Source organism: Nicotiana tabacum, chromosome 14, assembly GCF_000715075.1.
Source record: "Nicotiana tabacum cultivar K326 chromosome 14, ASM71507v2, whole genome shotgun sequence".
In the NCBI taxonomy this organism is placed as follows: domain Eukaryota; kingdom Viridiplantae; phylum Streptophyta; class Magnoliopsida; order Solanales; family Solanaceae; genus Nicotiana; species Nicotiana tabacum.
The window spans coordinates 38,544,698-38,571,816 of NC_134093.1; the positions used below are offsets into that span (position 1 = coordinate 38,544,698).

At 35.5% G+C, this 27,119-nt stretch overlaps 1 protein-coding gene across 2 annotated transcripts; it reads right to left on the minus strand.

The window, feature by feature from the left end:
• Positions 1–13,261: 13,261 nt before the first annotated feature.
• On the minus strand, positions 13,262–27,111 carry LOC107803196 (uncharacterized). 2 transcript variants are annotated; one of them, XM_075229517.1, is made up of 10 exons: positions 26,663–27,111; positions 25,362–25,423; positions 20,858–20,912; positions 20,523–20,621; positions 20,253–20,339; positions 19,982–20,098; positions 19,048–19,140; positions 15,855–15,885; positions 14,801–14,878; positions 13,585–13,720 (listed from the first exon to the last, which is right to left on the minus strand). In XM_075229517.1, exons 1-9 carry the CDS (start codon positions 26,756–26,758, stop codon positions 14,838–14,840), a joined length of 681 nt encoding a protein of 226 aa, XP_075085618.1. In that variant the 5' UTR covers positions 26,759–27,111; the 3' UTR covers positions 13,585–13,720; positions 14,801–14,837. The 2 variants fall into 2 exon arrangements, with proteins under 2 accessions (XP_075085616.1, XP_075085618.1); XM_075229515.1 differs by lacking the exon at positions 14,801–14,878 and having other exon boundaries at positions 13,262–13,720.
• Positions 27,112–27,119: the final 8 nt, after the last annotated feature.

Genomic DNA, 27,119 nt, shown 5'->3' on the forward strand with positions numbered 1-27,119 from the left:
TTGGACTTAGTTGGCATTTTTTTAAAGACCTCTTCTGTCAGACTACTATAATAATATTTTTTTAAAAAACGATAGGAAGCATGAACGTATAATGATTTCAGACATAGAAGTGAAAACTCAGTTATATTGGTGCAATCAAATAAGTTCTGTAATATGGACAAGGTTTTTCAATAATTACGTTACAACCAAAACAAAAAAGTTCTCCAAGAATAGAAAGATGCAAGAAAAGGAGGAGGAGGAAGCGTGAAGATGGAAGTTGTTGTCTGATGTTGGGTTTATATTTGCAAATTTTATAAAAATTGGAACGATATTTAAGTACCGATTCGCAAAAAAGGATACTTGATAAGAATTTATGAAGTTAATCGGATTAATAGGTTGTGGATAATTGGATATCATATAGTCAGGGCCGTAGACAAGAGTGGGTTGCTCTAGTGGTGAACACTTTCCACTTCCAACCAAGAGATTGTGAGTTCGAGTCATCCCAAGAGCAAGGTGGGGAGTTTTTGGAGTGAGAGAGTCGAGGGTCTATCGGAAACATCCTCTCTACCCCAAGGTAGGGGTAAGGTCTCACTACTAAAAATTCGCTAAAAACCGACCAAAAATACCGACCAACGTTGGTCGGTTATGGCAAATTACCGACCAAAACGCGACCATTACGGTGTGGATGGTGTTTTGATGGTCGGAATGGCTTACCGACCAAAGTTGGTCGGAAATTACCGACCAACTTTGGTCGGTATACTAAAACGACCATCTGACAACTTTAATTACTTACCGACCAACTTTGGTCGGAAATATATTTTATTAATTTAATTTTACCGACCAAAGTTGGTCGGTTTAACTAAATTATATTTTTTTTATTAATTATTAAAATTAAAAAAAATTGACCAACTTTGGTCGGTAATTGAAAATATATATTTTTTAAAACTAATTAAAATTAAATATTACCGACCAACTATGGTCGGTAATCTCAACAATGCAAGTAAAATACCAACCAAAGTTGGACGGTAGTCTTGAATTCTGGGAATTCAACGTTCATTAACCGACCAACTTTGGTCGGTATTTTGGAATAATTTATTTTTTTTATTAAAAACCGACCAACGTTGGTCGGTTTTTCTGGGATTAATTTTGGCATAAAATGCCTGTTTTGGCAGCTAAATCACCTGCCAGCATACCAATACAACAACACAACAACAACAACAACAACAACAACAACAACAACAACAACACAACAACAACAACAATAACAACAACACAACAACAACAACACAACAACAACAACAACAACAACAAAAACACAACAACAACAACAACAACAACAACAACAACAACACAACAACAACACAACAACAACAACAACAACAACAACAACAACAACAACAACAACAACAACAACAACAACAACAACAACAACAACACAACACAACAACAACAACCAAAACATTCAATAAATACTTTAAAACTAACAAATTAAAGTTCAATTGAACATAAAAATCCAAAACCAAGTTAAAACTAATTACAACTAGTTCAAAACTGGTTCTATTTGTCTAGTTCAAAGTATATAAAAGTCAAGGGGTGTTTTGTACAACATCATCATCACCGTCTGATGAACTTTTATCTACAAGACGATATAGAGAACGGTCTTGTGGAGGACGGGAAGCACGATCACGGGGAGGACGGGAGGAACGATCACGAGCAGGGCGGGAGGAACGATCACGTGGAGGTCGACCCTCTGGAGATGACTCACGAGATCGGGGCAACGGAAAAGCTCCACTAGATAGGAGAGTTCTGATCTGAGCTTGCATGCCAAGGAATTGAGCATCTCTAAGCCTTTCTCTTTCCTTGGCCGCTTCTAGCTCTGATGTGAGCTTTGTCACTGTCTCCCGCATAGCGGAGAGGCTCTCCCTATTAAGTTGCTCGCCATGCGAGGAAGTCCCTATTCCTCGCATTCCACACTTATATCGATGAAAGTTTTTAGTAGGAAGCCTGTATACCTTCCCCCATTTTGGACCGCCAACAGACTCCAACCATATTCTTTCAGCATCCTCGTCCGAAGGTTGGGTTGGCTCACCCGATTCACCAGCTGGATGACTACGGATGAATTTCTCCACGTTACTTTGGTAGCGACCCTATATTATTTTAAATTAAATCAGTATTTCAAGTTGCTTATAAAAGTAAATTATAATACTTAAATAAAATTGAAAGCTTACATATGCAGTCGAGGCCCGGTCCTCGACCCACCTATCTTGATCCCCCTCTTTCTTCTTCTTCACAACATGTGTCTCCTTGAATAGCTCATCATGACTCATTGGACGCCCATACTTCTTTTTCTGAAAATAAATTAATTTAGTTAATAAACAGAATAGATATACTTAGAAAAGTAAAATAATTTAAGCAATTACGTACCAATCTTCTTTTTATTGTCCCTAGGCTGATCGCACCTCCAGTGTGCAAGGAGCCTCCCTTCTCGGATGCGCGAGCTTTCTTTCCTTTTTCGCTCCTCTCTAAGAACTCTGCGGTAAGCCATTGCCTTTGCAAATCATTCCACAAATTCTCAAGTAACCAGCCAGGCCTCTTGTTCTTCTTTCTAGCATCCGAGAAAGCATCCGCCAATCTCTTGCGAGCTTTATGATAAAAATTTGTAGCCACTTCCGCGCTATAGCGGTCTTCCCATACACACTTGCTCTGTATTTCAAAAGTTAAATATTAGATGGAAACATCATAAATATAAATTATTAAACTGTTTAAAAGAACATTTATACCTTAAATTGATTGAAAATTTGCTCCTTCAGTGAGAATGGGCAATCAGTCCAAATCGCATAAGGGCCATCATAAAGCTTTCTGATAGCATTGGTGATTATCCTCGTAGTTTTATTACCCGGCCTGAACCTTCAATTTAACAATAAAAACACATTAATATCTTAGTAAAAATGTTACAAATCAATAGATGCAAAAATAATGAATAACACTTACCCATCACCATCAGGGACTATGATGATCCTGCCATATCGATCATAATGCACTACCTCGTCATCACCATCCGAAGCATGTGTATCAGATGCATGTGAAGACGGTGTAGACGGGTCAAAGCTAATGCCTCCCAGGCGAAGGCCTGCAATAGATGGAGTCGATGATGAAGATGGTTGCAATCCCTGTGACTGTGACATAGCTGGATGTGACCCAAGTGGATGTGATACCGATGGCTGTGACCCGAGTGGCTGTGACATAGGTGGATGCGATCCATGTGGCTGTGATATGTAGGGATGTGATCCATGTGGATGTGATGCAGATGGCTGTGAGGCAGCTGGACTGTATGTCGGACGTATAGTCCTGTGGCCCTGTGATGGAAGACTGGGTGTCTGAATGAAGGTGTACGGCTCGTGATGCTGTGGCAGCTCAGTATAGCCGTGTGGTGGAGGATAAGACATAGGCATCTCTGAAAAAGGTGGACAAGAGGGAGTATTATTTTCTACCCTCCTCTTTCCCTTCCTACCCTTTTCTCGACCCCGAGAACTAGTAGGGTCATTGTTACCTTGACCCTTGCCTGCCATCTGCATAATATAATACACATTTAGATTGAAACATATAAGAAACTAGCTATAAAACGAGAGTGGTTTAAAAAACCAACTTTTTAATCCCCATCGACGTATTGTTCCTCGTCCGAGAATTCTTCGTCCTCACTTGTTTGAGCTTCATCAGTTGATTCCTCGTCCTCATTTTCTATAATTGTTACGTCATTTATATCAACTTCTTCCAATATGTGTTCAGGATGTTCCAAATCATTTTCTAACTGATCGTCCACTATTTGGTGAATATTGGAGATATCGTTTTGATATGCAACATCTAACACATTCTCGACTTCCACCCTACCTACAGGCTTAGTTTTTATTACAACCCACCAATCGGACTTATTCCGCCGTAATGGATAAGGAGCATAATACACTTTCCTAACGTTATGTGCAATTATGAAAGGATCATAGCGATCATACTCCCTCGTATGATTAACCTCAATTATGTTGTATTGGTTGTGTACTCTTGTACCTTTTGTTGGATTTGGGTCAAACCACTTGCATCTAAAGAGTATCAATTTCTTATATGGCCAACCTGTATATTCTAGTTGTAATATTTCTTTGACCACACCATAATAATCAATATCTCCAACTTGGTTGCCATCACCACCTAGAACCCACACCCCGTTGTTGTTGCTATTTTTATTTTTAGAGCAATCCTCTGTATGAAACTTATAACCATTCACTACGTACTTAGACATTGTTGTGACCTGAAGCCCAGGTCCCCAAGATATATCTTTCAAAAATTGATTTACACCATTATTTGGATTATTTACCTACATAGAGTTAAAAAAAATCATAAGTTAGCACAACTTATGAATCAATTTTTATACATTCACTACATATGTATATATATATATATATATATATATATATATATATATATATATATATATATATATATATACACTTACAAACTGTTTGAACCACGTATCAAATCTCGTATATACAGCATCATAGCCAAATTGACCCACGAAGTGACTGTGACATATCAAATATTTTTAGTAGTTGCATCAATATTTAGTCACAGTAAATTTTACATTTTGATAACTAATAAATCAATACTTACTTGAGAAATGGTACAACTTCGGGACAATTTAGCAACACATGAAGTGTAGCTGACTTGTACTCCATATCACTCAAACTTCTCTTTCTAACATCCTTAGAACATCGGCCTGGTTGATTGAATATGGACATTGATGGATATAATGGATCATTCACACATTCGACTGTGTGCCTATTGGGCCTATTCCTAGAACATGGCACGTTACTCTCAAAATAATAAGAACAAAAATGTGCAGTTTCCTTTGCAAGATAGGCTTCGCATATAGATCCTTCAATCTTATTCCTCTGCTTAACAAATTGTTTGCATTTGCCAATTGTCCTACATAATCTCATGTTAGCCAATAACATTCAAATAAAATAGAATAGTACATCAAACTTATAATATTACCTCTCAAAGGGATACATCCATCTGCATTGAACAGGCCCTCCAAGTCGTGCCTCGTGTACAAGGTGTATTGGAAGGTGTTCCATCACATCAAAGAAACCACATGGGAATATTTTTTCCATCTTACTAGAAATTACAGGGATGTTCTGGTCCATCCGAAGTAGGTTTTCTTCCCTTAATGTGGTAGAACACAAGTCTTTGAAAAACAAACTAATCTCTGTGATGGGTTTCCAGATTCTTTTAGGCAAACCACAAAATGCAATAGGCACTAAGGTCTCCATGAAAACATGGCAGTCATGACTTTTCAAATGGCTCAACTTCCCTACCTCCATATCTACTTTTTTTCCAAGATTCGACGCATAACCCTCAGGCATCTTTAATTTTGTAACCCAATCACAAATTTGTCGTCTTTCCTCCAAAGTGAATGTGTAACTTGCTTTGGGCTTGAACACCTTACCATTGTTTGCTGTCTGCAAGTATAATTCAGGCCGCCTGCAATATTCTTGTAAGTCCATTCTAGCCTTCGGGTTATCTTTTGTCTTACCTTTAACATCCATCACTGTGTTGAACAAATTATCAAAATAATTCTTCTCAATATGCATGACATCAAGGCCGTGTCGGAGAAGATTATCCTTCCAATAAGGCAACTCCCAAAATATACTCTGTTTCGTCCAATTATGATTAACACCATATCCGGGGAATCTATAAGGTGGAGCCTCAGTAACTTTACTGAAGTTCTGGACCCTCTCCCAAATTTCCTCACCTGAAAGTATCGGAGGTGGAAAATCATATTCCACTTTATTCTTTTTGAATGCATTTTTCATCCTTCTAAACTCATGATCATCAGGCAAGAATTGACGGTGACAATCAAACCATGATTGCTTTCGGCCATGTTTCAAAGTGAACGCTTTACTATTTTCCATGCAGTAAGGACAAGCTAGCTTCCCAGCAGTCATCCACCCAGACAACATTCCATACGCAGGAAAATCATTAATAGTCCACATTAAATTAGCACGCATATTAAAATTCTGCTTGGTTGATATGTCATATGTTTCAACACCATCATACCACAATTGTTTTAGCTCATCAATCAAAGGTTGCAAATATACATCAATCAAACTTTTCGGATTACGTGGACCGGGGATAATACAATTTAAGAATATATATGGACTAGTCATACACAACTCAGGTGGTAGATTATAAGGTGTAAGAAAGACAGGCCAACATGAATATGGTGTCGCAGATATAGAAAAAGGCGTGAAGCCATCGGCACACAGACCTAACCGAATGTTCCTTGGTTCACTAGCAAAATCTGGATATGTCCTATCAAAGTGCTTCCAAGCTTCTCCATCTGAAGGATGACACATAACACCAGGTGGTCTTCTATTTTCAAAATGCCATCTCATATGAGGAGCAGAACTCATCGACGCATATAACCTCTTTAACCTAGGTATAAGAGGTAAATAATGCATTGCCTTGACAGCGACCATATTCCCGCTGGAAAGCCTCTTGAAACGAGGCTTTTCGCAAAATTTACAACTGTCTAAAGTTGCATCATCTTTATAATATAACATGCAACCATCTTCACAACAATCAATTCTCATTGACGAAAGTCCTAACTTAGAAACCAATCTCTTCGCCTTATAGAAATCACCAGGTAAGTTGATATTAGGGTCAACTAGTTCACTCATAAGGTCAATGAAACAGTCCATGGCTGCTTGAGAAATATTCCAATTAGATTTGATACTTAGTAATCTAACTGCAATAGACAGCTCAGGACGCGGACTTCCTTCACGTAGTGGATGACTAGCTTCCTCTAACTGTTCATAAAAACGTTTTGCGTCATCATTAGGAGTTTGTTCAACATTTTCATTGGGCTCACCCCCAAAAGCATCCGCAACCATATCCTGAATTCTAGAATCAAGATTTGTATTCTCCACCGACCTACTACTTTCACCAACAACCATGTTATGAAATATCCCACGGCTACCATCGATCTCTCCATGATTAGTCCACACAAAGTAATTCTCTATAAACCCCTTCCTATAAAGATGAAGCTTAACTTCCTCTGATTTTTTAAACTTCATACAATCGCACCTGACACAAGGGCACCTAATTACTCCTTCACTTTGGTATGGTGGAAGTGACATTGCATGTCTAATAAAGTCATTAACCCCTTCTACAAAATCCTCCCGCAATCCCCGCCGATTAGGATAATTTCTATTGTACATCCAAGTACGATGTTCCATCTATACAAATAAAACAAGAATAAATTAATTTATTCTATAATTATAAATTAATTATATCTTTTTTAGTTAATTCAAGATAATTATTTTTTCCTAATTACACCAATTTATATCCTAAAAATTCAATTCATATCCAAAAGGTCCAATTCATATCTTAAAAGTTCAAATCATATCCTAAAAGTTCAATTCACAAGAACAAATCCTAAAAACTAAAATTTCAATTCATATCCTACGAGTTTAAACATAAACTAACTAAACTAAAGAAATTCAACCCATACCCTAAAAGTTCGATTCACAAGAACAAATTAATTTATTCTACAATTATAAATTAATTATATCTTTTTTAGTTAATTCAAGATAATTATTTTTTTCTAATTACACCAATTTATATCCTAAAAGTTCAATTCATATCCAAAAGGTCCAATTCATATCTTAAAAGTTCAAACCATATCCTAAAAGTTCAATTCACAAGAACAAATCCTAAAAACTAAAATTTCAATTCATATCCTACGAGTTTAAACATAAACTAACTAAACTAAAGAAATTCAACCCATACCCTAAACTAAACTAATTCATAAATAATTGACTAATTAACAAAACTAATTAGTTAATAAAACTAATTAACAAAACTAATTAAAACAAGACCTAAACCCTAATCCTCAATAAAATGCAATGTTCAAATAATTAAAACACTAATCAATTGAAACTAATTCATAACTAATTAACAAAACCTGGAAATAATAAATAAGTGGGTTGTAATTCAAACCTAGAATTTGTAGGAGATGGAGAAGGAGATCGAGGGGCGGCAGTGGCAGTGGCAGAGGCGACGGCGACGGCGAGGGTGAGGGCTGGACGGCGAGGGGAGGCCTGGACGGTGAGGGGGAGGGGCTGGGAGAAGGAGAGAAGGGAAGGAAGAAGAGGGAAAAATTTTAGAGAAATGGGGGTTTCCCCCGTTTTTCACTTCTCTGATTTTAGAATTACCGACCAAAGTTGGTTGGTGATTTTGGTCGGTACATTAAGTGCTGACCGTTTGACCAAAAACCGACCAACTTTGGTCGGTTTTTTTTAAAAAAAATTTAAAATCTTTAACCGACCAACGTTGGTCGGTAATTTTAAATATAAATTCTTAAATATTATAAAATATTTAAGAATAATAAAATAATTATTAAAATTTAAAAAATTGGATCCAAATTACCGACCAACGTTGGTCGGTAATCCAAAATTTTCTTGTCTGACCAGCTATTGACCAATTTACCGACCAACGTTGGTCGGTATTTTGTTTAAAAAAAATATAAATGTTTTTTTTCCCAGTTTGCGTCCAACCTGGACGGTTTTTGGTCGCATTTTTTGACCGACCAACGTTGGTCGGAAATAGTTGGTCGGTTTTTAGCAAATTTTTAGTAGTGTCTACGTACACACTACCCTCCCCAAACCCCACTAGTAGAATTATTGTTGTTGTTGTTGTTGTATAGTCAGGGCCGTCTCAACAAGATTGGGGGGCCTAAAGCCAAATTTCATAGAGAGGCCCTAAGTAAGAATATAATGATAAATTTTCAATGAAAAAGTATAAAATAAAAATAAAGTAATAAAATCGGCTCAAGAATTTGATAAGTTGATATACAACAACATATCCAAAAGGGTTATAAGCCGCATGGCAAGAAAGACGACTTGCTCTTTGAGCGGACCCTTCCTACTCAAATCCATAATGTTTTATCACTCAACCTATTAAATTTGTTTCGGTCAATAAATTGAGCATTGGATCATAAATTGCACAACTGGAAAACAGCTTTTCAATTTGTCTCTTTTTTCTTTTCTCTAATTTGTAAATATTAAGTTGTTAAAAGTTGATTTGTTATACAACAAAGTAATAATAAATCAGACAATAAGAACATTTGTTTGTCGCTTTTCCTTCTTTTAATTTGTTGACAAAGTTCTCTCATGGCCCATGAGACTTTTTTCTTAAAAAGTTATTGCCCAAAAAAAAAAAAAAAAAAAAAAAGGTTCAATCAACGTATCGTTGTTCTTACTGGTACATAGATCAAACATAGCACTTGTATCCCAAGATGTTAATGGGTTATAATGGGTTAATTACTTAAAAATTCACCTAATCAATGGATAAGTTAATTTAGGTTACATACGTTTTAACAGCAAAAACTGTCATCCCTATTTCTTGTCATATTATTATAATACCACTTGAGAAACTGTCAAGCAATCCATTCTCAGTATGCTAATCAACAATTACAATTACAAATAACAAATCTAAGAGAAAAAACAAACAAACAATGTTCAATCTACAACTTACATATCACAATTCTTACATAGATCAGCCATATCATTTGAAGCTTTCAAATCCCAAATACTTATGGAAAATGTTGTCTTACAATGCAAAAGGAAAGAAATAAAAACCAATGAAACAAATACCCAAACAAACACATTTTTATACACTGAAAAAAGAAGAAAGAAATCAATCAGCAAAGTTCAGTTCTTGGTTTCTTCCTAACTGAAATACAACCTCTTTGATGATCTCTAAATATTCTAATCTCAGAACAATCTCTCAAATCCTCAAGACTTATATACTGTTGCTTTACCATTCTTGAGAAATCACAAGCAGTATCATTAATCCAAATATAAGGGTGGCAAGATTCATCATAATAATAAAGCAAACTCTTCATTCCACTTTCATTATTGCCAAATTTATTACCACCTGGCATATAAGCCTTATATATTTTCTTGGAATTTAACCTCTTTGATGATCCTGCCTTCAAAGTATGAACTTTCTTCAAGATTGAACCAACCCTTATCTGCAATTCAATTGGTTTATCACTAAAATTCCAAATTCTTGTACCAAAACTAGAGACTTGAGCTTGATCTTTGCACCCATTGAAGCACTTTACAAAAGAAACAAGGCTAAAATTACTACCACCCTCCATTTCATTATGTGCAAGAAATTGAGATTTTTTGGTCACCCTAGTTTTAAAGGGTCTAGAGAAAACGAAAATAATCATATAGGTGTTGTAACTTTCGGCCAATTGCTATATATTCCAAACTTTCCCTATTAAGTGATTCTGATATTCTTGGATTTGTGGGCCATTTAAAATGTTACTCATTTGGTTAGGCAGTGAGAAAGTTTTAAATTTATTAGCTGTGAGACTATGACACATATTTTTATTTTTATTTTAAGGAGGTCACATGATTTGTATAATATTATATTTTCATAAAGACACCTATATCTTTTAAGTGATAGAGAAATGTCTCCTATACTTTGAAATTACACACACTTCGTTTTGTATGGTGGATAAATAAAAATAATTTTATCATAAAAATTTAGCACTGTCTTATCCCTTGTTTGGACGTTGTTCCTAGGATAAGTTATCCTAGGATTAAAAATAGTATTGAGATAACTTATACCTGTCAGGGGGTGGTATAGTAATTACATGATAAGTTATCCCAGGATAAAACTTATAATTAATAATCCCAAGATTAATACAATATAACAAACAGCCAATAAGAAATAATAATAGGATAACTAATCCCATTATAACTTATCTTCAAACCAAACAATCATAAATTTGTCAACTAAATCATAACTTTTCCTTATTATGCAGCCGAAGAAACTCAATATCTTGTATAATTGAGGAAGAAAACAAGAAAACAAAAGTGTATACAGAATAGAAAAAGAATATATAGCTGCTAAGTAAATCATAACCAATTCTTACCATTTATAAATTATACCTAATCCTAAACTATTTTGAGGTCAACTATAAGACTCATTTATATTTTATATGCATTATGCTCTATTCAGAACAATCTCATTTCAATATAAAATATTGTATCTTTTAATTCAAATTAACGATGCTTTAAAACTAGAAGTTCTCTAAGTCTCACACTTATCCTTACATACAAGTCTCAAGCTAGATTTAAAAATGACAGGCTTATTAGGATGACAGTCTACAGGCCAAAATTCTTAGGATGTTTATGTCATTATTAAGTTTGAAGGGACAATTTCTATGAATATGAGATACCTCAAGGGGTTTGAGAAAAATATCCATTGGCTTGAGAACAATGTCCAACCTTAGGCGGACCTACCCTTATGGTAGGGGTCACCGGGTTAGGTAATTTTAAAATATATATATATATATATATATATATATATATATATATATATATATATATATATATATATCTTAAGATGTATATATTTTGATGGCTCCGTGAGTGACATAACTTGACTTTTAGTGTGATGTCTGAGTTCGATTTCCACTCCAGCATTTGCTTAAATTGTTATTCGATAGCGTTGCCCCGCCACTTTCAAATCATGAATTCGCCTCTCCCTCAATGGTACGGTAGCACATAATTTTCGCAATAACAAGATAAAGGACATTCTTGGTAGCAACTATCAGAAAAGCAAGAAAAGAAGAATGTTGGGGACAGCAAGCATTTTGATAGTGCATTATTTGATTAAGCCTCAAATGAATTTGCTTTATCTATCATCATTGTGCTTGCTCTTTTTAATCTTTTACTTTAATTATAAGTTTCTTAGAAGCACCTTTAACCTCTTTCCTCTGAAACTTGAGTGCGAGGCAAAGAATTTGCCAATGTTTTTTAGGATATTTGAACTTTGACTTGACTGTGGTTCTGACCCACCAGCCATTTGGTGGTAAAAGTCACACCCTTTGTTATGATGTTTGTTGCGGTACAAAGATACACATCTACTTTTGAAAATGGTCTAAGAATACTTATCGTTATATTATTGGGTTATCTATATCCCTGCAGTCATATTTTGAATTCAAATATACCCCTCATTTAAACGGAGGGACACGTGTCATCGTCCTGTTGGTCAATTCTAAATATCTCCAAATTAATTAAAAAGACTCATTACCCATACCCGAATAATAATTATTATTTTTTTGTAAAAAACTGGAAAAAACTAAAAAACAAAATTTACTAAAAACTGAAAAAAAAAGAAAATATTTTTTTTTTAGTTTTTACAAAAAACACTGCTTTAAAAAAACTGAAAAATATTTTCTAAAACATTATTTTTGTAAAAATTGAAAAAAAAAACTGAAAAGCAATTAAAAACTGGAAAAAAACTGAAATATTTTTAACTAAAAACTAAAAAAAAAAAATTGTTTTTTCAGTTTTTACAAAAACATTGCTTTAGAAAATTGCTTCTTTTTTTTTTCAGTTTTTATAAAAATATTGTTTTAGAAAATATTTTTCAGCTTTTTTTAAAGCAGTTTTCTTGTAAAAACTGGAAAAAAAAAATATTTTTATTTTTTTCAGTTTTTAGTAAAAATAAATTCAGATTTTTCCAGTTTTTACAAAAAAAACTGCTTTAGAAAATTGATTTTCAGCTTTTCTTTTCAGTTTTTACAAAAACATTGTTTTAGAAAATATTTTTCAGTTTTTTCTAAAGCAGTTTTTTTGTAAAAACTGGGAAAAAAAATATTTTTGTTTTTTTCAGTTTTTAGTAAAAATAATTTCAGTTTTTTCCAATTTTTACAAAAAACAATTGCTCTAAAAAATTATTTTTCGGGTATGGGTAATAGGTCTTTTTAATTAATTAGAAGATATTTAGAATTGACCAATAGGACGATGACACGTGACCCTCCGTTTAAATGAGGGATATATTTGAACCCAAAGTATGACGGCAGGTGTATAGATAACCCAATAGTATAACAAGGGGTATTCTTAGACCATTTCGAAAGTAGATGGGTATATTTGGCCCTTTGCCGTTCTTTATATGGTCCCAAAAGTGACAGTAAAAAACAAACATCAATGTCAGTTCCAACAAAATGATTGTGCCTGTAATTCAACTATGTACAATCTAGATTACCTTATTTACATTCTGTATAAATAGATTATCCAAGCAAACTGGGGCAAGTACCCATGAATTATGTGCACAATTGAGCAACCAGATCAACTGGTTGTCTTAGTTTGCTATGAGAAGCAAATGCTTTATAAAATCCAATCCAATCCAAGAACATGATAAAGGGTTCTTTAGTACTAAGAAGCAGACAAACAAGGGTACATTAAGGAAACTATTTCCCGAGTTTATTACACTTGTTAACTCGTGGCAATCCAAGACTCGGTAGAGTTAAAAAGTAGCCTAAAAAACTAAAGAATTCACTTCTATCCAAACTACATGGAGTTGTATACTCTGCCTGTACAAAATGAAGACTATGAAATGCATCACCAAAAGGATGCCAAAATCATCAAATAAGAAATAACACCTATAACCATAGCATAAGTATCAAATTTACAAAGATAATATCGGTCCTATTTCTCATGATTGTCTTGAGCAGAATCTATCTTGATTATAAGCGGCTGGCCGAGATGTGGATCAGCCACCGTTGGTAGCTCCGGCGATGGCAATATGTCATCAATGTCTTCATTTTCAGCCAATGCTTTTTCTAAAGCAGCCTTGGCAACTCTCGTGACACAAATTATTAAAAATACTGCAATACATGCAAACAAGATTATTCTTCGGGATTTTGAAACTATATGTTCAAATATGTTGGCATTTCATCAAAAAGCAATATCACTCTATCCTAACAACATCATTCGCAAATACATTACCAACGTAATTCTTAAGTATATGTTAATATTCAGAGAGACTTTCACAATGAAACAAGCTAGCAGAGCAAAGAATGTTTGGTGTGAAAGAAGGATGAATACTTTTAGAACTGCTAGATTAGATAGTGCTCTATCCTAACATCATTCTCAAATGATCTAAACAGGTAATACTTTTCTGGTAAAGAATCTCATCAGGTAATACTTAAGTACACAACTATATATCAATATTCCGAGAGACTTTCACGACAGAAAAACTGGAGGGAGCAAAAGATGTTTGGTGTGAATTTTTTTTGGCATTCATGAGAAGGATGAATACTTTTAGAATGGCAGAATAGCCTAATAGACATCTCTACTAGTTCGGTTTTGACATCCCGGTCTCCATACTTAACGAAGTTTCATCTAGACACCTCTACTCGTTCAAATGCAATATTTTAAACCCTTCCGACTATGCGTGTTCCTCAATCGTCTTACTATATTATCCACGTCAGATAAAAATATTCCACGTCATTATTCACAAAAACTATTTTTTGGGGAAAAAAAGTTGAATCCTAAAGTTTTCTCAACAAGCAGCACCTTCACGCCTTTCTCTGTCTGAAAATCAGATATGCCATTTGAGAACCAAAATTTATCATCTCATATTTTCTTTCAATCCTAAACCATCATCCATCATTTCTCTTTCTTAATATTTGCAAAACCAAATCTGTTGCTTTTCCGTAGAAATCCAGTAAACATTTCATTTTGTTCATTTTCATTGAAATAAGATATAACAAAAGTATCCAATTCAATCTCCGTAAAATTCACCGTATGATCTTGACCCCAAAAAAAGAAAAAGAAAAAGAAAAAAAGACCATAGGCGAGAACGACACATGAAAAATGGCCGGGAAATGTTACCTTTTGCTAGAAGAAACAAAACAAAGAGAGACTTTCCAACTAAGAACATGAAATGGAAGGCGGGGACTGACCAAGGAATGCAGGTGGGAAGTTGCAATTTGAGAGGATTCAGGGAAGCAAACCCAGCTGACAAGTTCTAGAAGCGCATACTGGAATCAAAGGAATCATGGCCAAGATTAGCCCACTTGGACTTCCATGCCCATCCCACCAACACCCTAACAAGAACAGCAATCCATATGGGGCCCATAAACATCCCCAGCTCTAACAATACGTCCCCAAAACTAGGTCTTTCCAAAATCTCAAGCAAAGCTGCTACCAAAGCCATAATAACAAGCGAAAAAAAAAAAAGATACAACCCCCGATTCAATCATAAAAAAGATACAACCTTTGAGCACGACGATGAGTCGAGGGTTTCAAATTGGGAGGGGGGAAAGGACCTGGTGGGGGTGAAATTTTTTGTGTAAGAATAATTTTTTTTTTATCTTTTATGTTCTTCTTTCATTTTTTGGTAGTTTTAATTAGAATCATCAAACTTTACTCGCTTCTTAAAGCATGTAATCACGCATTTTATCCAACTCAGCAAAGCAAATGCCACATAGACTTGGTCAATGGTCAGAAGGGTTTAAAATATTACGTTTGAACGAGTAGAGGTGTCTAGATGAAACTTAGTTAAGTATGGGGACCGGGATGTCAAAATTGAACAAGTAGAAGTGTCTATTAGGTTATTCTGCCCTTTTAGAATAGCTGTAGTTACGTATAGTACATTTTTTGGATAAATATACTTATATATGCTATATTTGAGTGTCAGTCTTTGTTTGGCAAAATTAGGTTATGCTAAATGCTAACAGCATCACAAGAGAGTATGCTCAATTTTTAAGAGAGTTATGAGCTAAACTCATTAAGCATTTTCTCGAATTAATTAAGTTGGAGTCAAATTAAAAGTTCACATTATGCAAGGTTTCAAGTTAAAGAGCCTCTCAGTAAAAAGGATTTGACTTGAGATCTTCACTTTCTAACAGCATAAGAACATCTTTTTTTTTGTTTTTTACAGTTAACTTGCATATAAAGATCTTTTTTGTTCAGTTACAAAAAAATTAAAGCAATTTATAAGTATTAGAGACTCACCAGAGACCAAAAGGCCCAATATGATCATAGCCTGGCCACAAAGAAAACAAAAAGAAAAAGCAGTTGTCAAAAAATCTATAGAAACAAACAAGGAGAGGGAATATTTGGTCCTCAATATCATACAAAAGTCTAAAACATGGAAAATAGTAAAAAAACAGGGATTGGTCCTGTTAATTTAAACTGGTCGATTGGTTTAGCCTGCATGGTGAACGAGGAGCTAATACAATCATCCATTTTATGGGATCAGGGGTCCATTGCAAAGTAGGGCTAGAACGATTACTAGGGCTGATAAATTAGTGGATTGGGCTAACTTTGCATATCTAGAAAAGATTACATACTTATGAAGTTTTCATTACTAGTTGCCAACAACGCACTTGTTTTTCACATTTATGTGATATGTTTTTCTTTTTTCCTGTTTTGATCAAGTATTTATAAGCATTTATGTGATCTATTTATTCATTTTGAAAAAATAAAAGATCCCCCCTAAAGAATTAGTAACTTTAGGTTAGAGTTCAATTAGTGAGGTGGAGTAATAACTAATAACTTAAGCTGAACATATATTATGCAATATACTTGTTGGCCTTCTTATGAAAAATTCAAAATTGGCGAATGTTACGACTAATGTAGAGTGGACATCCATATGCAAGAAACTATTAGGACGAATTCAATTTTTGAAAGAGTTTTAAGTTGTATACACCGTGAGTGTAAGGAATTTATACACTATCAAGTTATCTTTACCTATGTCGACACAACATGGGTGTGGTGTGGGTTGTGGGTATGAGATCCGCACCAGAATTGGTCAACTAACCTTGGGATCTAACCTCTAGATCCGCACCCGTATTTGATACCCGCACTCGAGTCTGAGCAACATAAGCCTACAAGGGATAGCTTATGATCTTTAAATATTCAAAATATCAACAAACGATGCCTACGAGGCAAAGTTTATGATCTTTGAATATTCAAAATATCAACAAACGATCAATTAATCATGTCTATACAAGCTTGTCACGGATGGAAATGTGAATACTTTATTTCCATTCCCCTCTATTTGGACTCATTTCATGGCGACCCGCCGTGCCGGGCTATAAGATTAGATACAGTTCTTTTGTATAGATTTCGAGCCCGCGACTTCTGGCGAGACAGACCAGCACTCTAACCGACTGAGCTATTTAGCTATTCTTTCCTAAATTTTCACTTTCATCAGTACGTTTAGTCCTTATAAATTACCTAAATTGTACATCAACTGCACCTGAAAGTCTTTTGAACAAGCAAGCTGACATAAGGATTCTAGTTCGCGCCCACTTAGTGCAGATGGAGATTCTCGGACGGGGGAAAACGGCACTAAATTTAATAATAAAGTAAAGGAAATCGGCATGCTCTTCTCTCTTTTCTCTATTGAACTATGGAAAGCACTTTATAGTAGCGACACAGATTCACCGCAACTTATAACTTCGCCAATGGGGCAAACGAAAGCTAACCCGTTAGTGCTTGCACCTACCCCTATATTGACATACTAATCTCTAACAAAACCGCACGGATTCTTGACAAATAACAAACTAAATAACACTAAGTCTGAATCCAACATAGTTGTTATACTTTAAACGGATCTTTTACTTTAATTTATTTTGTTATTCTCTCCATTCAATTTATGTGTCTTACTTTCCTTTAATATTGATAAATGGATCATAGACCTAACTCAACCCCAAAAGCTAGCTTATGCGGTGAGGATTGTCCAAGACCATATAAGGAGACCAAGGACCTCAAATCCCACCGATGTGGGATAACTCAACAACCCCCTCACGCCCAGGCCTGCAAACTGGAGTGGACAACATAATGGGGGTCCAACATCGGTAACAATAATTGGGATGGCCTGGCTCTGATACCATGATAAATGAATCTTGGACCTAACTCAACCCCAAGAGCTAGCTTATGCGGTGAGGATTTCCCAAGACCATACAAGGAGACCAAGGACCTCAAATGCCACCGATGTGGGACAACTCAACAAATATGTTTCAAAAAGAATGTCATATTTCTTTATTTAGTAAGTCTTTCATTCTGACATTCCCAATTTACCTTTAATGACACTCTCTTATAGAAATGACATGGCATGTTTAAGATCACAAGATTCAAAGTATATCTTTGGTATGTTATACACATCTTTAGTTTAAGACCACAAGATTCAAAAAGTTATCTTTACATTCTTAAATTACGTGCTCAATCAAACTAAGTCACATATAATTAAACAGAGGGAGTATTAGCTAAAGTTGCATTAATCATAGAGACAAATTCATCCATGTGATTTTACTTCTATCTCATCCTATTTAGCGCCTTCAATCATCACAGTGTCGCACACCTAAGGATCAGTGCATTTGAAGATCTACTAGGATGGTCAAATCATCTCAAGTGACATTTATTTATTTTATCCTCTATGTGTGCTACTTGCGTTCTCTACTAAATGTGATAATTTCTTATCTCGTCTAATTTTGTATAACTGTATATCCACCTTAATATTCGCATTTCTACAACAATCATCAAACTTCTATAATAGAATATAACTTGTTTCAACTATCATCTCAATGATTGTGCAAGAAATTGTTCGATTTAGAATGAATTGCCTATCTTAATCATTAATTTTACACTATCTAATGTTAGATGGGCAAAGCAAATCACATCAATCCAGCCAAATCCTTTGGAAAGTACTTCATAAATGACTTAATGGTAGGTTGGAATTTGTATACGTATACAACCTTGGCCGCTTATTTTTATTCTCCCTTGTCCCCAAAAGTTTCTTTTTCCATCTTGTGCACCAATTTACTGAAAGCATTGTATGCTCCCACCAATACAGGTACCGAATAACTCTACCACCAAGACTTAGGTAGATAGGAATAGTTCACCCATTTCCCCTCTACAAGGATTTGAACCTTGGTTCCAAGGTGTCACTCCAACTCTTGGATTGCTGGAACCCCCTTGGGGGTTCCTTGTCCCAAAAGTTTATTCTGGTGTGGTAGTAAAAAAAAAAACCATAATTCCTCACATTAACTAATCATTTGTCCTATATGACTGCACAATACTACTATTTACTTTAAAGCACAAAAGACCAATTTCCAATATATGAACATGACTAAATCACTTTTAGGCATTAGCACAGGATCTTTTAAATGTTATATAGCACAGATAACCACTTAGCTCTTACCCAGCGGGTTTTCGAAAATTCACCCCATCCATGAGTAACATCAGAAATATCTTTCAGAGTTGTGCCGACATACACCAGGGCAAAAGTTATTGGCTGCAAGGAAAAGAAATAGATTCATCAGTATAATATGGAAAAGATTAACTCATAACTAAAGGACCAGTTTCCTAACATATCAACCAGTAATCAAAGTGACATGGCTGACAAAAGGATGTCCCGGTGGAATTTCAAGAGTTATTGAAAAGATCAAGGCATGCAGATGATCCTACTATACCAAAAATGGATTTTTGGTCAAGGTCATTTCACATGGATAGCATCTGCACCAAGTTAAACACACAAACCAATGGAAAACCCTCTCCCAAGAGTTAGGACTAAGGATTTTATTGTCCCTGCATGTAATATAAAGGGATTGGACAGAGCCATCCCAAATCAAACCTGGCACATATGCATGCAACCTTTATATCATAGCCAAATTTGCTAAGTATCCCATTTTACATGGGTCATTACAGGTCATCACCGTTTAGGTTTGTGGTGATTGTTTAACTTGGTTTCTCTAAATCTAGTGCTAAACATTTGCTTTTAAACAATACCCTCATTGAATTTATTCAGGTAGGGATGGGGTGCTCACTCCATTCCACTAACTTTTTTGACACTACATTCGAAAAACCACTTTGTTCTGAATCAAGCTAGGAATGACACCTCTTTACCAGGATATGAAAATAGTTCTTGTAAAAAGACATCAACGACACACCACGACCATATCTATATCACATGGCAAGCCATGAAAGAGACTTTGACCTAGAGGCAACTGGGAGGGGGGTGTATATATATATATATATATATATATATATATATATATATATATATATATATATATATATATATATATATAGAGAGAGAGAGAGAGAGAGAGAGAGAGAGAGAGAGAGGAACTTACCATCATTCCCAACCATGAAGCCAGCATGTATTCCCAAATTGAAACTGGTGTCACCGATAAAAGGTAGTTCAGCATATTAAATGGAAGCAGAGGAACAAGTCGGAGCAGCAAAACAATCTGTCAAATCAGAGTAAATCAAATTGCGTTCTTACTTCTGCTTTTCTGGAAATTAATATCCATATTACTGACACTTCTCAGCCAAAATGACAATCTGAAGATGTCATGACTATGAAAAGGACCTTTTCAAGCATTTTATGAAAGACACACAAACCTTAAAGCCAGATTTCCGAATTGCAATTGCAACTGCACGAAACTGTGGATAATCTTTCAACTTGGAAATGACAAATGACCTCCCAATCTGTCAAAATGTCAAAATGTAAATTACCTCAAGTAGTCCAATTTTTGTTATACCACTAAAGTATCAATCAGAGCTCAGGGAAATGGACTACGGATGAAATCATGCTGTTCTAAGCAATACTTCAAGTGAATACATTTCTAACTGCACCAACAAAATATCCCTCTCCGGAATAGAAGAACTCACCGTTCTACCAAGAAGAAATGCTGCGGCAGCACCAATGGTAGCACCAATAGAATCAGCAACAAAACCCACAGGCAAGCCAAATAGATAACCACCACCTAGCTAAAAACATGAGCCATGTGGAGTTCAGATTCAAATCATAACATCTAGATCCATTTAATTATTACTTTGTGACATGAAGTAATTAGCCAAATATCATTGATAACTAAGTCCATGATCCATGAGAAGCAGAGAAAGATTGGTCAATATGTGCTATACAAGAATTTTGAACATCTGATTAAAGAAATTGGGGGTTGGGAGGGGCACATGACTTAAACAACAAACACCATAAATTTTACCGTAAGAACTGATGCTGGAACTGCCAGTACTGTAAGAGGAATGTATGCAACAGCCCTGTAAGACAGAAAACAACATGACCAAAAGAACAGCAGCATAAATCTCCAGTGTTGATTGCAATATCCTATCTATAGGGGCATTTTGGATTAAAACAAATATAATAACTAATGCAAAATGAGAAGCGCGGCATCCCAAAGGTGTTTGCGTTATGATTAAAGTGTGAATGGAAAAACCCACCAGGAGGATTACTCATGACAATGTGGAAAGGCATTTGGGGATGCACACTAATCTAAAATTTTCAGCACTTATTCTGCTTCAGCTAGGCATAAAAGGCTTAAACAACAGATAGGCAGCAGGGGTCTTCATAGTGCTTTAAGGTAGCAACCAAGTTTTTATTTGATGACTCTTTTTCTCTGAAACAAACGAATAGCAGCTCCCATGTTTCAGCAGTTGCGGCGACGTTATTTAGGGGTTTCTGGGAGGCGAAACAAGCTGCTCATAGCCAAGCTTCAAAGGAAATCAAAGCTCAAAGCGTTACACAACCCCTATGCCATGGATTTCTTAGATTGAGCAAGAATCTCCAAGAGCACCAAAAATCTTCAAGTTAAGGTAACTTCAACAAGGTAAATTCTTAACTTCTTCAATTATAATGATGGAATGAGTAGTATTAGTGTGTTCTTGGGCTTGAAACACTATTTAATTTATGGATTAAGCTAACCTAGAGTCTTGAGTTTAAGGAATTGCTGGGTTAGTTGAAGGAGAAGATAATATGATTTGGGCTAAGTAATGAGTTGAGTAATGACTTCAAGGACATAAGTAATTCCATGTGTTGAATTTATAAACTCGAAGTTTGTAATTTATTAAGAGAACGAAGTTGGATGGTTTGTAGCCAATTTGTGAGCCCAGAATGAGTTTTATGAGAATTATTTGGCCAAGTACAGATAGAACTCATACATATGTGTAGATTGAATTGTATTGAACGTTTGCGATGTAGTGGACCATTTGAGAAGTTGCTAATTGTGCGAGAGGCCAAGGTATGGTAAGACATGACCTTCTAATGTGATGTTCCAACTTTCATGCTGTCAAAGTATTTGATAAAATTCATAAACGAACATTTTGTCATCAAGTGCTTGTGGGAATGAAAGGGTAATCGATTCACCATCTTTTACAGAAAGCTTGAATGATAACCATGCGACCTTATGTTAAATGTTGAAATGATATGTTCTAATGCATGTGCCACTTTAAATTGCCTTGAATAATGAATGTCGCATTGTGAGAAAATGTTATGGAGAACCAAAGCACCTATTAAAGTGGCTTGTTTTGGGTGGGTTGCTATCAGAGAAGCCAATTTAACTCAAGATAATTTACAAAAAAGGGGATTTTGCCTAAGTAACAGATGCTACTTATGTGAAGAAGGGTTGGAAACTGTTAATCATCTATTTATCCATTGTAAAATTGCTAAACAGTGCTGGGAGCTTTTTTTGAATCTGTGTGGTGTTTCGTGGACTATGCCTCCAGACATAAGATCTTTACTGGTCAGCTGGCAAGGGCAGAAGGTATCAAGGAATCAGAAGCAACTATGGTGGACCATCCCTCTATGCATTTTCTGGACCATCTGGGAAGAAAGGAACAATGTTTGCTTTGAGGACAAGAGGAATCACATTGCTAGAATAAAAAATACTTATCTTCAAAATCTATTTTTTTGGTGTAAGAAATGTTTAGTTGAAAGTCTAGATCAATATATGGAGTTTTTGGATGTGTTAAGCAACTTGTAACTGATAGTATGCTATTATAGGTGTTGTCTGATCCTGGTGTAATCTTATGTACCATCTTGGTACTTTTATCAATAAAACCTTTACCTTATCAAAAAAAAATGAATGCCGCATGAGTTAAGAATTAATGTACTTACTTGAAAGCCTTAAAATGTTTTCATGCCCATTATAGTTCATTTGATTTAAAATTATTATGTGATGCCATTTGGCTATTTATTGTGTGTTGTTATGACAAGTGAAGGCCACAGGCCTTGAGGTTACTTAAAAAGAGAGGGTCAGACTAACGTGAGAATACATTGATGCCCAAGAGCCTTGAGGTGACCCAAGGGCAGGGTCAAGCCAATGTAAGAAGGTAAAAGTTTAATGTCCATAAGCCTAGAGGTGGCCCGAAAGGAGGGTCGTTGCTAATGTACATGAAAAGATAAAGCCCCCACAGTAATGCGTTTACGTTTTACCTGTCCTTATGATGATAAATGTTTATGAGAAATGAAATGTGTTAAATGAATATTCTTGAACATTATTTCATGAGTTTACTTCAATGTCTTACGTCATGTTTTCATAAAGGCGTGTCCCAACATTTCGGCTTGTCGATGATACATACTGGCATTATATTCAGGTCATTCAAGGCTACCCATTTACCTTTCTTGTTTCAGATATTGATACGGTTGAGGAGGGTACTACATTCTAGAGTTTAGCATCCTCCTTCCACAGATTTTGGTGAGCCTCACCCCTACTCCGATGTTGGCTAGGTTGTGCTTATCATTCTTTGTCACGAGGTATTTCCCCAGGAGTCATAAGTATTCTTTTCTTACTCTAGCGGCTCATGACTAGAGTAGTCATATGTATTCTTTTGTTACTCTGGCGGCTCACAACTAAACTAGACATATGTATTCTTTTGTGACCTAGCGGCTCACTACTAGACTAGTCATATTTATGCATTTTTTACTCTAGCGCCTCACAACTAGACTAGACTTGTGGGACCTATTCTTTTGGTATGTATATATGTTGACATTCCCCAAGATGTAGAACTTTATGATTTATGTGGATAGCATGGCCTTATGTGGAAGTGGAACTATGTGTTTACCGTTTTCGATTTATAGTTAAAGCATCTAGGTGATGGTACGGGGTGCCCAAATCCCAATATGTGTATACTTTTCATGAATTTTGTTATAGTGTTGATTCTTCTCAGCGGATATGGGTAGCCTAGTGGCGGTCACGGTTTCTCTTTGAATTCGAGGCGTGACATAAAGAAAGAAAATTTATTTCATCAAGATGAGGAAAAACCCTTATATAATTTTCTTTTTAGTTAAATCTAGGGAAAGCCCTTGTATAAACAACAAAAAGATAATGTTCTATACAAAAGCAATGCTTAGAAAAATATTCATCAATCACCAATAAATGTAGGAACACCCTGCAAATATTGGATATGATGAAAAAATCTTGAATTGGATTGATGAGTTCCCTATCAGATGCAAGATAATCACAGTACTTGTGCTTCTAATTAGAACAAGAATTAGCATACATCCAAATTTTACAAGGTTTTTCCAAGGGGCAACTTCCTTGAATCACCTAGGAATGAATATCTTTTTACCTTTTCCCTTGGTTTTTCCTTTTTGGAGAAAAACACAAACATATCAGCAGGGTTGCACAAAAAAGTAACTTCCAGATGGCACCCAACAATAATAACAATGTCTAACATAATGCTTTTAATCCATGCATTCACATTTCACAATGTGTACAGAGAACAGTGTGAGGAGCCTAAGCAGCATAAACAATATCAGCCCTTTAACTCAACGCCAAACGGATGACAATAGGACAGCAATAAATCAGGATGAGCATTGAAAGAACAAAACTGAACTTCTATAATGTCTAAACAAAGGACATGCTTCACATTAATAAGGAGACAAATTAAGGGAAGAACCCTATAAGATTTGCTCGCTTCCCCCCACCACCACAAAAAAGGAACAAAAACATAGCCGAACTATGCGACGGTTAGATCCTGGATATACCAGACTCTACATGTTCCATGTTCTTAGAGCACTCACATACAGCTGAACATAATGTCTACAGGGCAATAGTACTAATCACTACTCCCTCCGTTCCGGTTTATGTGAACCTATTTTCTTTTTGGTCCGTTCCAAAAAGAATGACCCCTTTCTAAATTTGGAAACAATTTAGCTTAAAATTTCAATTTTATCCTTAATGAGAAGTTTTTATAACCACACAAATACTCTGGACTCCTTTTTGACTCGTTTAGGACCACAAATTCCAAAAGTCTTCATTTTTTCTTTAATTTCGTGCTCAGTCAAACAGGTTCACATAAATTGGAACGGAACGAGTATTTGTTTATAACCGAGAAATCCCTGAGGGCTAGTGACGCATGGTTCGAGACTACCCTTCTCCACATAAATACCAGGCTTTGTCTACGGCAGGGTTCAAACCGTGACTTGCGCCTAAACCTTACATCAAAAGCTACACTTTTATCACTAGATCAAAGCCCTGGAGGCTACTTTCTCGATTTATAACTTAACTATTAATGCCCCCGCACGGCCATTCTTTGAAGTGCCAATTTTGACTGCTTTGGAATACCCTTACGAATTAACAAGAATACCTCAAATTTGCATACATATATGTTCCCACCTTGTCAAATAACTCAAATCCACTCAACCTAATCAAATGTAGGGAATGATTTAACATGATCACATTAAATATCTATATATAAAAAGCAACTTACAGAACAAGAGGACCCCAAGGACCAAGATCTTGCTCAATCCATATCAAGAAATTTTTCAGCATCTGCAAAAAAAAAGTAAAATAAAAAAAAAAGCTTCTTCACACTGTTCACAGCACCATGGAGAGATAAATAACTTGAGTAGACGAGGCCTCATAGACGTGTTTTTAAGCTATCCTTATCATACACCAGAGGTATCCAGCTTATCAATAGAATTTCACAGAAACGACAACCAAAAAGTGAGCTCCACTTGATTATTCATCCATTTAAAAATTATTCTTGAAGTTAGGATCCAAGAATCCAGTCTAGTCCTATCACAAAAGTATTCAGGAGTCAGATCATGTGGATCACACGTTATGAACGCATATGATAGGATAACACAGTCAACCCCAACACATTATAAACGTTTATCATATATGATCAGGTAATACAATCAATTCAACTTGGAATGCATTGGTAAGTCGACATGAATTGCACAAAACAATGACTCTAATGGAAGTCCAACTACACCTCTGTCCTTCAGAATGTGGAATAAGCTCGTGTTTCCCTCACAGCTCGAGTAAAACATATCTATGAAAGAAGCTAATAGCATTTGCCGATAACCAAACACCATCCCAAGCCAAAGATAATAAACCCAAAGGTGAGAGAAGATAAAAACTTGCCAACACAACCTCTCTACTTGAAACGATCATGCAACCAAGTAAATCACACTCAGACAAGGATGATCATCTTAACCAAACAGCAAAAAGACTATACCTCAAACCCAAATTAGTTCGGGTTGACCATATGAATGTTCTATATCCATTCCACTCAATTTGGCTTGTTTCGTTTCAAATATTTAATAACTCACAAATTAAGTTATTCTCTAAATCTCACACTAATACCCTACACTGACATACAAATCTCTAGCAAAACTAAAAGACTCTTAGCAAATCAATGACGAATTGGCAAAATGTAAAAAAACAAATTGGGAAAAAATGAATCAATCCTCCTCCATAAATAGTCTATACACAAATGTCAAATGCAGATACTTTCACATCCCTAACAAAAGTCAGAAATCAAGAATAACCAAGCAATGTAATTGTTACTAAAGAAAAACCCAGATCAAGAAATCGCCTCTCAACCAAAAGGGGTGAATAATTAAAAATAATAATAATAAAAGGAAAACCCAGATGAGTCAAAAATGAAGAATTACCAAGAAATGAATTTGTTACCAAAAACCCAGATCAAACCAATCATTTTATCAACCAATAGAGGTTTAAAATAAAAGAAAAAATAAGAAAACCCAAATGATAAAATGGAACCTTTTCAACAGGGAGAGTGAAACAAGCGGTGGCAATGGCAGCAATAAGGAGGAGAAGGAAGGTGAATTTGAGAAAGGAAGACCAATGAAACGCCATTGATAATCTCTTGCGCCAACGCGGCCTACACTCCTCTTCGTCTTGTTCCTCTGGAGAAGTTGCTTGCTTCAAACACAAGCGCGGCCTCAAATTCAATCCTCCTAAATAAGCCAGATTGAAAGAATAGATATTACTATAATAATCAAACACACATAAATTACAAAACCCCAAGATAATGCCTCATTTCACATTAGCAAAACAGAATAATTTTGGTGTTGCTGTTTCAGGTCTCGTGGATCTATATTAAGCTAAGAGAAGCTTCTTCGCGTTTGACAGGTTTTGTTTTAGCTTCTCTGCTTTCCTTTTTTTGCTATTTTTGGCGAAACGTAGGAAAACTACTCCAGACTCTCGTGTACTTTTG